We start from the raw sequence: 17,192 nt of genomic DNA on the forward strand, positions 1-17,192 counted from the left end.
GGTTTGATGATGGACATTTCATGATGAGTTTTCTATCTTGGAACCAGCCTCTCTTTGTTTTGGCAACATTTTGTTATAGTTCTGTAATGAAAATCCAAAATTGTTTACATTATTTTGGTCTGGTGTGTTCAAATGCTGGTGAGAAGCACAGACTTAACATAACACATAACATAATCACATGTGGATAGAAAAGTGAGTGAAATATAAATTATGCTGCAAATGAGATGAGATGTGTAAATTGTGAGATTAGTAGTGTGTGTTGGAAAGGAAAAATAAGGAAACTATACACAAAACATGGAAAGAGTCTCTCTGTGGGCACCAATGTGGCCCAGGTGCTCCGGGTCAGTCTAAAGTCTAAGTCTGCAGCACAGCCAGGCAGGCCAGCAGGCTATCACATAATAATGTAATAATCCAATAAATATGAATCTGCATTATGTTTTAATTTTAATATTTTTTTATGATTACTTTCATTTCTCAGGGACAACATACAAAAAACTTAAATCTTATGTGGACAAGAGAGCTGCTTTATCAGATAGTTAAAGTATATTTTTCAGTTCGAAAAAATTGGATTGCAGGACATGACACGCTGGTATTATTACTTTTGCTTAAAGTGGCTATAATGTACCAAATCACAGTGTGTAATATGAGAGGCATTGCTTGTAGTGATGAACCTATAGAGAATTATTAGCAACTCTGCAGCTCCCCTCAGCTTTATGGAGCTTTATAGCGAGTTTCAGCTCATTGTTTAGCTGTCCGGCTGTCAAGTCAAGCCAGTTGTATTTGTATAGCCCAGTATCATAAATCACAAATTAGCCTCAGGGGGCTTTACAGCTGCAACTTTACTTTTTGGTTCACTCTCAGCTCATACAGTTGGTTTCAGCTGCAGCAGGCAGCTGTTTTCACAGAAAAAGTGTCGGATGGAAAGCATGTTGGTAGCTTGTTTGACATTAACTGGCAGACTACCAGTGTTGAACCGTACTGAACGGAAACAAAGTAAACACACTGCTGTAGCTACAAGTCATGGACAGACAGTGTCACTAACAGGGATTTTGAAAAACAATGACCAAACAAGCATCTAACAATGACACTTGCAGGTATGTTAACATGTGCTCAGTGTATATTAAATGTACTGTAGCTGAGTAGCTAATTAGCTATCTAGCTTGCTAATTAAAGTTAGCGGTATACTTTTCCCCTGTGAATGTTTGAGTGGTGGCTTGTTCAACAAGCTAAGTGCAGGACAATTATACTGTTTGTTCATGTTTGTAAGTTAGATAAGGAAACTTAAGCAGGAAAGCTAATGTGGGTTGTTCTTCAGTCTGTGGCTCTTGTGTTGTGTAGCAGGATGCTATCAAACCCAGTGTGACGTGCTTTATGCAAGATTTGATTTGCTGTATTGAAATTGACTTCAGCTCTAAGCAGATGATGGAATGATATTTTATCGAAATAATGAAAACTAGGGGGCACCATCAAGAAATCAAAGAATTTAAAATATAAATTTCTCCCGTTTGGTTTCTTATGTTTTTTCCAAGGAGAGCACACAACAAGTGATTTACACAGCAGACAGAAAATGTATGCTTTAGACAGCAAAATGGCAATTTCATTTCAGTTGGACATTAAAAAGTGATGATATGTTAATGTTGTGTTCACAACCTGTTTCCGCTACCCCCCACATGGGCAAAAAAAGTCATTGCAGGCTTAAGACATGGATTAGAGTGCCTCTTCCACAATTGCCTTAGTGTGTATGACACATCAACATAATGGCCAAGAAAAACTTATTACAAAAGTCTTGTTACCTTAAGCAAAGACAACTTTATTAATGCTCAGGTAGCAAAATGATCTCTAAAATTACATTTGAAACATCTAAACACAAAGTAAACCATTCAGCTGAAAAGTTTCTTGTGTAGGAAGAGGTAAAGCTTGGATACGTAGAGAAACGCATCATCTGCAAACACTCTCACTCTTCTCACTCTCATATCCTATAAAGAACTAGCAACAGCATGCAGTCATCTAGGATATCCAGTTCAAACTAAATCCAGTGCCATCTAAAAACTCATTGGACTCTCATCCCAAAGTACATTAAGATTTACCATAAATAATTTATTATATTGAAATATATCCATGCAAGTAAGGTCTCAAACACATCAAAACAAAGGGGAGTACGAGGGAGACCTAGGATCTATGAAAATATATTCAACAGATATACAGATTGAGACAAAAAATATATAAATACATTTACACCTATGTATATACATATGTACATCAGCAATATATCACCCATGTGAATATCACAAATTATCTAGAAATATCCTCTACAAGACGCCTCTTTTCAAAATGTGAGCATCTTTGTGGTAGTTTGGTTAGTTTCAAAGACATGGTACCCTATGTGTAGGTGTTAGGTACATGCAGTGAATAGCAGCACAGAATCTATTGAACCAAATCATCTGTAGCAACAGTTGTTTTGATGGTAAAGTGCATGATACAGATATTTCTGCTGTATATGATAAACCAAAAAATGCCCAGGATTATACAGATACTGATAATACTTCAATATATTAAAGGATGATGCCTCGTAGTCAGCGATTTTTCTTCAACAGACATCTTCTTGTATTACATAGAGTACTGTAAATATCTGTATCTTAGTCACTCTACCAAAACTGAGCAGTAGAGAGCATGTGGCTAGTGATAGACACTGGTTTGAGCCAGGAATGCTACAAACTTTAAAGATCCACTTCTTGATTTAAAAGAATATCCTCCCAGGTCAATGTTGATGTTTTGAAAGTCAGCTTTGAACAGTTTTGAGTATCAAAGTACAGCCAAAATTTGGAAGAAATTAAAAAGCACTTCAATCTATATGTCCCCTGGTTTCCCAATAATTTCCCAGAAAGAAACTGATATATACATTTAAATTCTTAGGAAGATTCCTGGAAACTATGAAATTTGGTACAAATTATTGGTAAAATAGAGGAAGTGTTCTGTTGGTACATTTCCACTGAATTTCAATTAAGTGCTAGTGTAAACTAAAGAGGCAGATCAGCTGCACATGCAAAAACGTAAAGTTTGTCAACATACGATCACACAATTCAATATGTGTAGAGAATAAAGTTTCCAACTATAAATTATTATTTACTTGGGTTTAAATTGAACTCTCAGTTTTTCATTCATTAATATTTTAGCAGTTTTTTCAAAGAAATTTATGGAAGTCAATATCTCAAAATGGATAAAATGTTAAGCATGACAAAAGTAAAAATATACTCACGGTAATTCAAAATGATTAAATACTAAATCCAAATTATGAGACAGAATGTCAAAATTATGACTTTTTAAATACAAAATGATGAGATACTGAATAAAAATTACGAGTGAGCCAAAATGATAACCTTTAAAAATTATGTAAAAATTAAGAGAGTATTTTAAAATTGTGACTTTTTAAATTACAAATTATGAGATATCATTTGATAGCAGGCCTAAATTATGACTAAAAATTATGAAATACTAAGACAAAATTACGAGGAAGTAAGTCAAAATTATAACGTTATAACGTCCAAACTATAATAAACAAAGTCAAAAGTATGAGATAGTAAATCAAATAAGTGTGAGAATTTTAGTCAAAACTATGTTTCAAGTGAATAAATTAGATAACAAGTAACATTTTTGACTTGACAAATAAGATTACAATATAGTCAAAATACTGGCTTAGCATCTCATAATTCTGTCAAATTCTCACAATTTTGACTTAGTATCTCATTATTTCAACTTGGTAAGTTAAATTTTTGACTTAGCTGAAGTCTTTCATTTTATTTTTGTCATATTTTACATTCAACACATCCTCATAGCAAAACGAAAGAATAGGTCTATTTCCTATGACTCCCAAAACAACATATATGAGTGTTTTCAGCGCCCTCTAGAGGACAGATGGGGACAAGAAGAACGACCCATAGGAGCGTTTTATAATATAATTATGTTTTATGATGTGACAATGCTGTGGTTAAGGTTTGGTTAGGGTTAGGCACAAAACCCACTCTGTTAGGGTTAGGGAAACATCATGGTTTGGACACCCAAGCCATGACAACTCATGGTGAAAAACACTCCTCGTTGGGAAAAGCACTCACCAGTCACCTTATACTGACGTCATCTGAACTGCGTCACTTCCCCAAGTGCAACGGCAGCTAGATGGTGTTAATGTAACTATAGGTCGTTTTTGCTGGGCTGAATTTTAGAACTATTCTGCCATTTTTCTTGTGAGGATGGGCTGTATACATTTCATCTGGTTTTTCTTTATGTCTGCAAGAAATGGGCTCAGGAATTCCTCTGGAAATAGGCAATTGCTTGTTAACTCAATGCAACTTTGGAACAACCACATCATTTTCGGCTTCTTCCTTGAAAACTCAAATGAATGATTTGGTACTTCCTACACTGTGCCAGATTATTGTCTTCATTTGCTCTATAATTATTACCAGATTGCGTTGCTCTTTCAGGAAAACTTTTTGAGAAATTACTGGACATGTAAAATAAAGTATTACCAAAAAAAACTGTCTTATCTTTAAAAGCTATGTCTCTGATCAGTGCAGTAACATTTCCACCCTGATATGACAAGTTTATGATAGAGAAAATTACTTGCAGACATTATCATCACAATCTATTTGATAATGACTGAACCATTTTGTCTTAGTAGCAATTTGATTATGCTGTGGCAAAACTGGCTATGATAATGTTCAGAGATATAGGGCTCTGTATCTCAGTAACAGTCCTGTTTTTGATTGTTTGTATAGTCACCAATAAATCATTTTGAAATGAATGACAAGCTGTTACAGTGTCACACATTGACAGACATCATTTACAATTTGTATACATCTTTTTAAACTCTATTATAAATGTGTCTTTGATCATTAAAGCGGCATATTTACATATTTGTAAGCTCATAATTATTGCATTACATAATATTCATACACATTTAAACCCTGTTTTCCGGTCATAGCACAGAGGACTCTGTCTGGGTCTCTGAAATAAATAAATCTGCATGATATATAAACAAAAGCAACATTAATTATTTTTACATTCGAAAGACAAAAACATTTCTCAATTTTGATATTTTATGAGTGGTCAATAAATTAAAAATGTACCTGAAACAAATCAGATTTAGTCTTGTTTTTAATTGTCTTCCCTCATGAGAAAAAATAAAAAAGAGTAGGGCACTTGACATTTCAAATGAACCTATCAGGAGGAGAAGCTGACATTTACATGGATACTGTGTGAGAATCGACAGGAATGTTCACTCTTGCAGTGGTAGAAGTCTTTGAGGAATAAGTGTGACTCCGCTGGCGTGCCTTGACTCCCATAGTGGAATAAAATCCCCCGTAGGGTTCACAAACCACATTGTGCATGCTCTAAAAACTAGTAGGAATATTTATGTACCACAAACCTACCATATCTGGACAAATCTAGACATTAGGCATTACAAAATACAAAGAACTCCTGGATAAAAATAAAGTAACCCCAACATCTTTAAAGTATTCCAGTTGGGATAAAAGTCCTGATGCTTTATATTGCATCTTTACTCTACTTCTACCATACTACCACTTTAAATACCTCATTTCCTCTTTGGGACCACAGAGGAATGAAGCTGGACATCCATCCACCAAAGAGGAAATACCTCATCCAATTTGCTTGGCTAGTGTTTGAAATATTGCCGCCACTGTTTGGTGTTTATTTGGTCAGTGTCTTTGAGAAGAGGAAAAAGCAGCAGTTCCTTTTTCTGTTGTCAGCCCGTAGGTGGCAGCACAGACTATGAGATCTCTCTACAACCCCAACCCCCCCCCAACACCCCACCCACAAAAAAACCCCCATAATTTGCTCATTTGAAACCTTGACATAATTTCATAGAAACCTGCTTCATTTTACAAGGATGCCATCCTTATAATCAGCATGCATTTGGAGGAGAAACAGTTACAGAGAGCAGAGGTCTCCCTGTGAAGCTAGTTTAAGTTCTTCAGTGCAAGTTTGAATTTCTTATTTTAACATCCACACACTGTGCATCTAAATCAAGTCATTAATAAAGTCAACAAGACAAATACCTTGAGACAGAATTGTGCTTGTCTGTACACAGGTGGTCATCTGAAAAGATGGTTTTTTTCACTCTTAGGTGTGGATTTCAGCGACCGTGGGTCCATAAATAAACCAGCTCGGGTGTTTTGTGACCTCCAGAGGAGAAATGTGCGTATGACATGAATAAATAATAAATAAGACATCTGGGGGTATTTACAGAGGGGTACTATTTACAGAAGGAAAAGAAAAAAACTCTCCATAAAGCGAATTCATCTTCAATACAAAACTAGAAGCTACAGCTGTGATACTTTTTGAAGTTAATTTATAAAAAGGTGACTGGATAATACCCTGCTTGTGTTTTCCCCCACCCTAAGACTTGTATGTGTGAAAATCATCAGAAAAACCAACATAATTGGAAAATGCATTCAACAGACTTAATTATGAACCTATGATTGAAATATAAATAGTCTTAAGATAATGGCATTTGAAAAATGTGCTCATCTGCAGAACAGATTCTGTTCTTTGCCTGAAAACTTCAACTCATGGCCATAACTTTGTTTAAAAAATGAGCGCTCGACAAATCTTCCTACTCTGCGCCCCAGCACTAAACTACACCCTCCCACCCACATACATCATTGCTTTTATCATTATTACTCTCAACTAATAGATCTAAAAGACCCGCGTTTTCTCTCAGGAAAGGTTAGCAGCTAGTAAACATTACAAGTTTATCACACCTAAATATGGGGAGTTTCAAAATAAAAGTCCTCACGTCAGAAGCACGCAGTGGTTGGACAAAGAGGTTTTTTTGTTGCTGTTGTCCTCCATGCTGTCCTGTGTGAGAGCCTGTGACCAGTCAGTCCCATCTCTGCTCCTGTAATCAATCCCACACTCTGGTTGTAAACACACACCAGAGCAGCTCCATATTGCACTGAGCAGAAAGACGGGCATCGACGATTAAGAAACAAACAAAAAAAAAAACATAGTGGGATCTCTTCTCACAAAAGAGACAAGAAGCGGGAAACTGTATGAATCTGACTTGTGTCAAATGGTATTTGCAAATAATTCTTCCTGTTGTTTAGATTTAGAATTATACTTTCTGGTATTCATTCTGTGGTCGGACATCTATTTAATACTTCATCTCACTTGGAATTCGTTGCAAACACCACTTCTAGTGTGAGTGTGTGTGCACTTATGTACATCAGTGTATGTGTGTGTGTGTGTGTCTCAGTCATCCCGGCAGGTTGGCAGGTTGACAAAGGTGAAGATGTTATACTCGATGAGGCAGGAGAAACACAGGAAGACAGAGTAGAGGAGGAGACACATGAAACCCAGGCGCTTGTCCAACGTCCACTTGTTGAGGTGAACTCCCATGACCTGGATAGACAGACAGAGAGACAGACAAGGAAGTGGGTGGAGAGACAGGGAGATTGATTATTAAACATATATATAGAGAGAAGAGAATTAGTTAGTAAATTAGTTATCATAACTTCATAATATCTTTCCATAATAATGGTGATATTCAAAACAAACAAAAAAGTCAGGTAAATTGCTGTATTATAATGCACTAGCCCAAAAATCCCCTATATTTTCCTTGATAAAGACCTGATATTTTACGATAAATAATGTGATGATGTTGATGATGAAAAGTGTTGACCAAAAAATTCAAACTACTATTTCAAATGTCAACAATTAATCTTTAAACGCCATCAATAATGTTTTATTTGCATCTCTTATGACAGCAGTCCCGTATTATCTGTGACTGACAGTCGGTTCTAGTGTCCTTTTTAGGAGATTTATCTGTATATATAAAGAGATTGGATATTTTTTCCCCCTTAAATGCAGAGGAGGTGGGTGGAATTTTTCAGCTTTGAGTAGTGTCTGCAGGCCTCCTCACAGGCAGCATACAGCCTCAGCAATACTACACAGTGGACAGTGTGTATGTTGCCTGAGAGGCAAAACCCCAGCAAAAAAGTTTGCAAATCAATCACTGCTGCTACAATGTTTTAATTGTCATGAACACACAGTAATAACTAAAGGAGACTCAGATGAATATATATAATTTTCTCAACTCAGAACTTCTCCTATCTGGAGTTTGTCAACTGTGCAGTAAGAGGACACTGTGTTATAAAAGATTTTAGTGAATGAATCAAACTGAAACTGTAAAAGTGAGGGGGGCATCAATTTAAGCAAACATCTCTTCTTACTCCTCAATTCTTATAAAGTGTGACATGGGCTGTTTGTGTGGTAGTGTATCTCCAGGTGGGTTTTGGTAGTCTGATCTGAATCAAATGTCCCAGGCTGATTTTTACTCCCACTCTGCCCCTGGCAGAAGCTATGTTGTTTATGGAACTTGTGATAATAAAGATCTGAGCTGAACTGACATGCTGTTGTATACTTACCGTCATAAACACAGAGGCCAACAGTAGCCCCACAGAGAAGATCAGTCCTTTGCTGTTTAGTTTGATCTGCAAGAACATAATGTGCGAAACATTACTACAACTACTACACCATCATAAAGAAAAACAGGCTGAACAACATATAGAATCCCACAATGTGGTTCCATTTGGTATCCTTCTATTACTGTTACTGGGTATACCCCCAATCATTTCTACTGGATCTAATATACACAATTGGTAGCTTGTAGGTATACAACCCCCATTTCTTATGTTCCATTTCACTAGTAGTGGATCAGCTTGAAAAGCTGATTTAGAAGGAGCTTTGAGTAGAACTGCAGCTCCTTCACCTGATAAAGATGCTGGATGGATCTCTGTGAAAGTAATGACATGTTCAACTGAGGGGATTGTAAAAATGTGGATGCATTGCATCCATTCCACACTGCCTTTCATTTTGATCATTTGCATGTGATGTGAAAATCTGGTCACACTTAAGTTATACATAAATGAACAGAAAGTTACATTATCATTGTGAAGTAATGCACTGCAGACTTCAATCTGCACTGAAACTACATTACTATGCAATGTTATAATAACACTGACAAAAATAAGTGCCAGCTTGATATTTTTAGAGTTTGCTAACCAGTGTAAGGCAGTTACACATTTCTTATCAAGTTGTTTCAGTAATGTGATTACTTTCTTTAGTAACAAGTAATGGCAGGGATTGTAATTTAAAATTCAGTAATTAAGTTACAGTTAGTATCAATAACACTCTGCATAGTCTGCTTGTTGCAGACCGGTGCGGGACATGTTAGCTTGGAGCAGGTGCTGGAGGTGGGAGGAGGTGTCTTTCAGTAACTCTAAAGTTGTCTTATTTACATGCTATGTTCTTAGCTGGCTTGCTAAGATTTGTCACTAGTAAGCCTACATTTAGGAATCAGAGAGATTTTGTTTAGACTAGAGATGTGCCGGTATACCGTTTTTACTGTGGTGAAACATTTTGATGGTAACAATACCGCAAACCATTTCCATTACCATTATCACTGTGATTATCGCTGTTTTCAGAGGTTACCATGAACACAGCACAGCTCTCCTGTCTTTATTAGCCCTTTTATATTAATATAAACTATTAGAAAAAACATTTTTAAACAGATAAACAGACATAGCAAGACCCGAGAACCAGGCTCCTGTCTGTCTAGCACTAGCTACTCTGGCTGTGACTTGATAAGCTAACTTTAGCTAGTCAACCTACTGAAGTGTGCCTAGTTTATAGTTAAAGGACTACTGTGTAAGATTTAATGGCATCTAGCACTGAGGTTGCAGATTGCAACCAAATAAACACACCTCCATTCACCCTCCCCTACCAAGTGTGTAGGAGAATCTACGGTGGCCACAAAACTTGCAAAAACCACAAAAGGCTCTCTCTAGAGCCAGTGTTTGGCTTGTCCATTCTGGGCTACCGTAGAAGAGGACCCGATCCCTATATAGATATAAAGGGCTGATTCTAGGGTAACAAAAACACAACGATTCTTATTTTCAGGTGATTATACACTAATTAAAACATACTTATGATAATTATATTCCATTTCTGCCAAGTTCATTTTGCTAGATGCAACTAAATCTTACACACTGGTCCTTTAAGTGAGTACAAGTTCACAGCCATTAACACCCAAAACAAATTAGATCATATGGAGAATCTAAAGATACAGTGAGCTGCACTGAAAGTCATTTCCAGTCAACTGTCTTCAACTTTACACAGCCAACCTGTTTTTAGTGTTTCTGATGTCAGTTCATTTGCAGGGTGCAGCAATACACAGTTCACTGCTCAATTTGTTCAGTCGGTTTGACTAAATCCAAGGCAATCATGGTGTGTAAAGTAATTTTACATTATAGTTGTATTTCAGAAAATCTGAATGATTATCATGATTTTAACAATTTAAAATAAAATATGATAAATATAATATAATATAATATAATATAATATAATATAATATAATATAATATAATATAATATAATATAATATAATATTATACAATGTGAAGTTAAATAATACAGGCTCATTCTCAGTCACTCAGAATAAAAGCCAACAGCTGCTGTGCAGATTTACAGATAAATAACTTTGCATTAACAATGAACACAATTAAATACATTAATATGTTAAATGTATTTCTTTCATTTTCTTCAATTAAAATGAGCTTATATTTAAGATGTGCATGGAAAAACAAATAAACAAAACCCAAAAAAAGGTTTAGGGCATTTTAATGGGACATGTGAGCTGTTGATGTGGAGAGAGAACATCCTGCAGGTCTGACTCCTCTGACAGGACATCTCTTGTATTTTTTTCATGTATACCAGCGATCAGAGAGCCACATAACACAAATATGAATTCTGGAACATGTAACACCACAGTGACGTGCACGGACAATGATGGATACCCATTTTCCACAAGCAGCTAAAGCCTGCCCTGCCCATCTGTGTTGAGAGCTGAGGTGTTTCAGCTCTTCTTTGAGCTGTTACCATCTCTAATCTTTCTATCGCTGCTGCAAAGCTCCCGAGCCGGAAAGCATGTTGTGTTACTATGACAACTGGCAACAGTGAGTTGTCACGTCAGCTGCGACTACCTGCATATTACAGTTTTTAATATGGTGATTTTGATACTTATTGCTTATTTATTTATTTATTGCTTAGCAAAACTAGGCTTTTTATGTTTGAAAATGTAACATGAAACGTAGTTAATGTAAATGTTGCCAATTTTTGTAATGTTGTGAAACATTAAATACGCACAATAGATAAACAATGATTAATCTCGTGGCACCCCTGTTCCATCCTCATGGCAACCCAGGGTGGCCACAGCACCCAGTTTGGGAACCACTGATCTACAGAACGCAGGCTCCTTGCAGTTAATACAAGTAACAAATGTGCTCCTCAGTACAAACCTTTCACTTTCTATCTACTTGAAGTACATTGTCAGAGTACTTCCTGCCATCTAAATCAATGGGGACTGAACACAAATTATGCTTTTATTTTTTTTAAAAATGATTAACTACATTTGCAAAAAAAAAAAAAAATTCTGGCTTGTTCAATCTGTCTGTACAATAGAAAAACACTAATTCAATTTATTTGTGTCATAATTTGAGGTGGTGCAGTATAGAACCCAGCTGCTTTCATTATCAAACCAGTAACTCTGCAACTAATTCCACACTTATTCTCTCTCCCTCCACACACACACACATACACATACACACACACACATACACACACACACACAACACTTATTACCATGCTTACCTCCCTCACAGCCTCTGTTCATGCTTATTTCTCTGCCACTTAATTGCTTTTTGTGGTTCTATTTTTCTATCTTGTGGTTCATGTTATCTCATGTAGCAGTGTATTAGCTTATCATGTTGACTTTTTTTGGTGTATTTGAGATGATTTTCATAACCCAGCTGGTTGTTATTATCTCAAGTGCACAGATTATTGTGCAGCATCTCTATCATATTTTCTCACTTTATCCTTCAGCTGCTGTTTTATCAAGGCACAAAGAAAATTTAAGCTTTAGAAAATATTCTGTGTTTCTTATCTGTACCACCAAATGCAAATACATAGTGAGAGACAACGTTTTCATGTTTACTCCTTTACACTAAAATATGGATTTCACATTGAACAATAAATATATCTGATATTGTTTATGGTTCCTTGTTCATCCTACATGATGAAACATGACATAAATTATTTAGGTGAACATATTTTCTCACTCCCCTTTACTGATATATAACCATGCAGATAGTTTAGTTGTATTTGTCCAGGTATAAAGTTATCTGTTTATGCCTTCACCCCAATATAATGGAAAGGAATTTGGTTTGTGGTGCTTTTAGTTGAACTTACCCTTTAAAGAAATTCCATCTGGGCTCATTCTGTAGCCCAGCAGATTTAAGTGTCATTGTGGGACACTGCTTCCCAACCTTTTTAGGCTTATGACCCTTTATATTCATGACCCCGTGTCACAGTTTGCATATATCTATGAGCTGTGAAAAGTTTAACCAAACCAAACCCTTCTCAGATTGTTTCATCTGAAAAATTTGTGAAGTGCTGAAGAGGTAAAACTGGTATGTGTTTCACAAGAGAAAAGCAAATATTTGAAAAAAAAAAGTCAGAAAAATAAACAAAGTTTGGGGTAGCAGTGGTGATCTTTTTATTTCCTATCTTGTGACCCTTTGGGGAAGCGTGTATCAGAATGTCTTGGTTCGATGTTGTAGTAGCACCAAAATGTAAGTTCTTATGTCATATAATGAAAAAAATCTGCAAAGTCATTAACTCTGATAAATTGGGATCATGTGACCGCTACTTACATCAGAGCCGTAGTTGATAGCCAGGGTCTTAAGGGCCCAGGGGAGACCAAGCCCCACCAAGATGTCAAATACGTTGCTGCCGATGGAGTTGGACACTGCCATGTCTCCCATTCCTGCACACACAATCAGAGAAGGAGTTGTACAGCAGCAGAAACAGAGGAGACAGGAAAAGGTCCCAAGAGACTGTATGAAAGGAAAGGTGTTTGGGCAATGAGGAGACAGGAAGGTGTGTGTGGGGGGGGGGCGGTGACAAGTTGAAATGTAGGTAGGTCAACACAGGTGAAATCAGTGGAGCTATGTATCCAACTGACATCCCAGAGAAACAAGGATGGACGGACTAAACTGCGGTGGCGAGCGCGTGTCTCCCAGTGAGCCCCCGCAGACAGACAGACAGAACCGTTTAAATATTTGATGACAGGAACAAGAATAAACACAGATGAAAGGATGGAGGAAGGGACCCTATCGCGCTGTCTTCCCTCACCGCCCCCCTTTCTTTTACAGCCTCACCACAGGGACGGAAGAGGGACGGTGGAAAAAGATGACAGGCCCACGATCTTTACCCTTCCATACACTCCTCCCTGCCCATCTCTATCTCTGTCATCCCCCTCTCCTCTCCTCTCCTCTCCAGCTCTTTGATAGTTGCTTCACTTTGATTCTCTTGTTTGGCTTCTATCGGGCCGTAGGTGTGTGTGTGTATGTGTTAAATGACAGCTTGGTAATCTGTCATTTTGTGTGTGTGATTACCTTGTCGTGCGACAATGAGGCTGGCCATGCAGTCAGGGACGCTGGTGCCGGCTGCCAGGAAGGTGATGCCCATGATTACATCTGGGATACCGAGTGTGAAGCCTATCACTGTTACCTGACAGAGAGACAAACACAGGGACGGACTATTACTGCTTATATTTTGGCAGTTATGTGTGTTCTTTTTACTTAGGTTGACAGGAGGAAGACGGGAACAGTATGAGACAGGTTTTGAACCCAAAATGATGTTATGATGTATTCATTAATTTTGCACTTAATTGAAAAATAAAAGGAAAAATCATTACTTTAGTTCTCAAAAACCCAAAGCTGCACTATAATCAATATTTTCTAAACTAACAATGGATCAAATGTCCAATGTAAAATATATTGCCCACAGTGACAAACTGACAATGAAATTTCACCTTACTCTAGTTCCTCTGAACTCTATGAAGCTTTTTAGCGCCTTTTAGCAAAATTATTTCATTTTCCAGCCTGCAATTATTACCCTCATTTCCAGCAGCAGCAGGCAGCTGTTTTCAGCTAAAAAGCTCTGATAAATTCACGCTACCTAAGCAGCACTAAACAGCAGACAGACAGCAACTAGCGTTAGCTGATTAATATGGTGGAGCACATAAATGCTCCACTATATTCACTGCCTTTTAGCTTCCTTTAGCATAAATGCTAAATAAAGAGGCAGATATTTTATGTTGCTCCATGTATGCTGAATGTGTACATAGTTAGCTAACAATTATTAGCTAAGAGGTTCACCATTTCAACTTTATAAGTCAATTTATTTGACTTATAAACTTTATAAGGTGTTAATATGGCAGTGTTGAGATTACAGCTTGTCCTGCTGCAACCAAGTGGCCTAAAAATCTATCACTGTAACTTTAAAGCTTATTTTATTTCAGGTTGACTCCAGATAAATGCTAATGTTGCTCCATGTCTGCTGGATGTGTAGGTTAGTTTGCCACCACATCAGCCATATCAACTTTACAACAGCCATTACACGGTTGACATATTATGGCCTTGTAAAGTTGATATGGCTAATGTGTTAGCAAACATTGTCTAATTACACATCCAGCAGACAAGGAGCAACATTAGCATTAATTTGGAGGCGTGCTTCTGTCTCTGTCCACATGATGAATGTAAGTCCAATATCAGTTTTTCTTTTAGCTTTTTTTTTTTTTTTGGTCTCTCTTTAGCGGCTAAATGCTCCTCTATATTCACCAGCTAGTTACTGCTGCTGCTGTTGCTGTTTGGTACCTCACAGGTAGTGTAAAGGGTTGATAGAAGTGGTGAGACTGAACTGAAACAGTGAAGTTGCTGCCAGTAAAACCAACATAATGTAAAACCACAATGAGCCAAAAGACACTAAAACCCTCCGTAGAGCTACTAAGTGCAGCTTTAAAATTCTAGTAAATTTAAGAGAAGATACAGAGACACACACCTGTATGCTGTTACAGCACAGCATTTGTGAAAATGAACAATATAGTAGTAGTTTACCAGCTGCCATTGCTGCTTTCTTGAAAGCCGTTATCCCCATTTGCACTTTAAGTAGCATGTGACTCCTTTTTTTGCACTGCTCAGGGTGCAAATGACAAGAATAAAGCCAGTATTGATTTTGTTTGCAGTCTCTTCTTGTGTATTTTTTTGTCTGCACTTGTCAGTATGGTATTAAATTTCCCTTATTACCTATTTTCTCTGATATTCCTTCTCTACCAGCCTTTACCAAATGACAATATCCAATCATTTAATCAACATTTGTATGGTTGGGGCTACTTGTTATTATTTTCACATGTTAATTGCAAATGGAGATATGACAACAATATGACAAATAAAAATAACTTATTATCATATAGGCTTTTGCAGACTAGCAGATTATTCTTGTTCCTTTAATAGATGTTTGACCGTAACTGTGCAGAATGATGTTATCTGCTGAAGGGGGAAGGTTTCTCTGTGCTCACCTTAAATCTAAGTCTAAGGCACGTACCTATGAACGTGATGATTTTGGACTTTTTACTGATGTGCTTTTTTTGTGGAAAAAGCATATCAGACACATACACTATATTGCCAAAAGTATTGGCTCACCTGCCTTGACTCACACATGAACTTAAGTGACATCCCATTCTTAATCCATAGGGTTTAATATGAAATCGGTCCACCCTTTGCAGCTATAACAGCTTCAACTCTTCTGGGAAGGCTTTCCACAAGGTTTAGGAGTGTGTTTATGGAAATTTTTGACCATTCTTCCAGAAGTGCATTTGGTCAGACACTGATGTTGGACGAGAAGGCCTGGCTCTCAGTCTCCACTCTAATTCATCCCAAAGGTGTTCTATCGGGTTGAGGTCAGGACTCTGTGCAGGCCAGTCAAGTTCATCCACACTAAACTCTCTCATCCATGTCTTTATGGACCTTGCTTTGTGCACTGGTGCACAGTCATGTTGGAACAGGAAGAGGCCATCTCCAAACTGTTCCCACAAAGTTGGGAGCATGGAATTGTCTAAAATCTCTTGGTATGCTGAAGCATTCAGAGTTCCTTTCACTGGAACTAAGGGGCCAAGCCCAGCTCCTGAAAAACAACCCCACACCATAATCCCCCCTCCACCAAACTTTACACTTGGCACAATGCAGTCAGACAAATATCGTTCTTGTGGCAACTGCAGAAACCCACTCGTTCATCAGATTGCCAGATGGTGAAGCACGATTCATCACTCCAGAGAATGCGCTTCCACTGCTCTAGAGTCCAGTGGTGGCGTACTTTACACCACTGCATTCAACGCTTTGCATTGCACTTGGTGATGTATGGCTTGGATGCAGCTGCTAAACCATGGAAACCCATAATGAAGTTCTCTACTCACTGTTCTTGAGCTAATCTGAAGGCCACATGAAGTTTGGAGGTCTGTAGCAATTGACTGCAGAAAGTTGGCGACCTCTGCGCATTATGTGCCTCAGCATCCGCTGACCCCGCTCTGTCATTTTACGTGGCCTACCACTTCATGGCTTAGTTGCTGTCGTTCCCAATCGCTTCCACTTTGTTATAATACCACTGACAGTTGACTGTGGAATATTTAGGAGCGAGGAAATTTCCCGACTGGACTTGTTGCAGGTGGCATCCTATCACAGTACCCCGCTGGAATTCACTGAGCTCCTGAGAGTGACCCATTCTTTCACAAATGTTTGTAGAAACAGTCTGCATGCCTTGGTACTTGATTTATACACCTGTGACCATGGAAGTGATTGGAACACCTGATTTCAATTATTTGGATGGGTGAGTGAATACTTTTGGCAATATAGTGTATTATTTCAAGCAGAGTAAGTTTATGTCTTAAAGCATGTGTGGATGGGGATCTTTTAGAATGGGTTATAGCCTTTTATGGCTCCAGGATTTCATTCTAGTTTGTGTCTCTCCTTTAACCTCATTTTATTTTATTCATTTAATGCTCATTTTTAAAGACTCAAGTATGTATCATGAACCAATGCCACGTACCACAGCCTTTATAGCCTAAGCTGATTTGCAATGCCTTTCTCTATATGGGCTTTTAAAATACATATCATCTGATTATGAAACAAAAACAGTAAACTGTTGCTCTCCAATATAACTGGCCTGCATGGCTTCCTATTTAGTTATTTTAAACTTCTTTTCATGTCTGTCTTTCTGTTATT

General features: G+C 37.6%; 1 protein-coding gene across 1 annotated transcript in view; it reads right to left on the reverse strand.

The window, feature by feature from the left end:
* Positions 1–7,047: 7,047 nt before the first annotated feature.
* slc24a3 (solute carrier family 24 member 3) overlaps positions 7,048–17,192 on the reverse strand; it is a 108,555-nt gene continuing 98,410 nt past the window's right edge. Inside the window, exons 14-17 of the mRNA XM_067609355.1 lie at positions 13,530–13,644; positions 12,786–12,898; positions 8,442–8,507; positions 7,048–7,416 (exon numbers count right to left, since the gene is read on the reverse strand). Coding sequence (XP_067465456.1) covers positions 7,267–7,416; positions 8,442–8,507; positions 12,786–12,898; positions 13,530–13,644 — 444 coding nt within the window. The 3' untranslated portion in view covers positions 7,048–7,266. The remainder of the gene's footprint in view (positions 7,417–8,441; positions 8,508–12,785; positions 12,899–13,529; positions 13,645–17,192) is intronic.

This window comes from Thunnus thynnus, chromosome 14 (genome assembly GCF_963924715.1).
Source record: "Thunnus thynnus chromosome 14, fThuThy2.1, whole genome shotgun sequence".
NCBI classification, from domain to species: domain Eukaryota; kingdom Metazoa; phylum Chordata; class Actinopteri; order Scombriformes; family Scombridae; genus Thunnus; species Thunnus thynnus.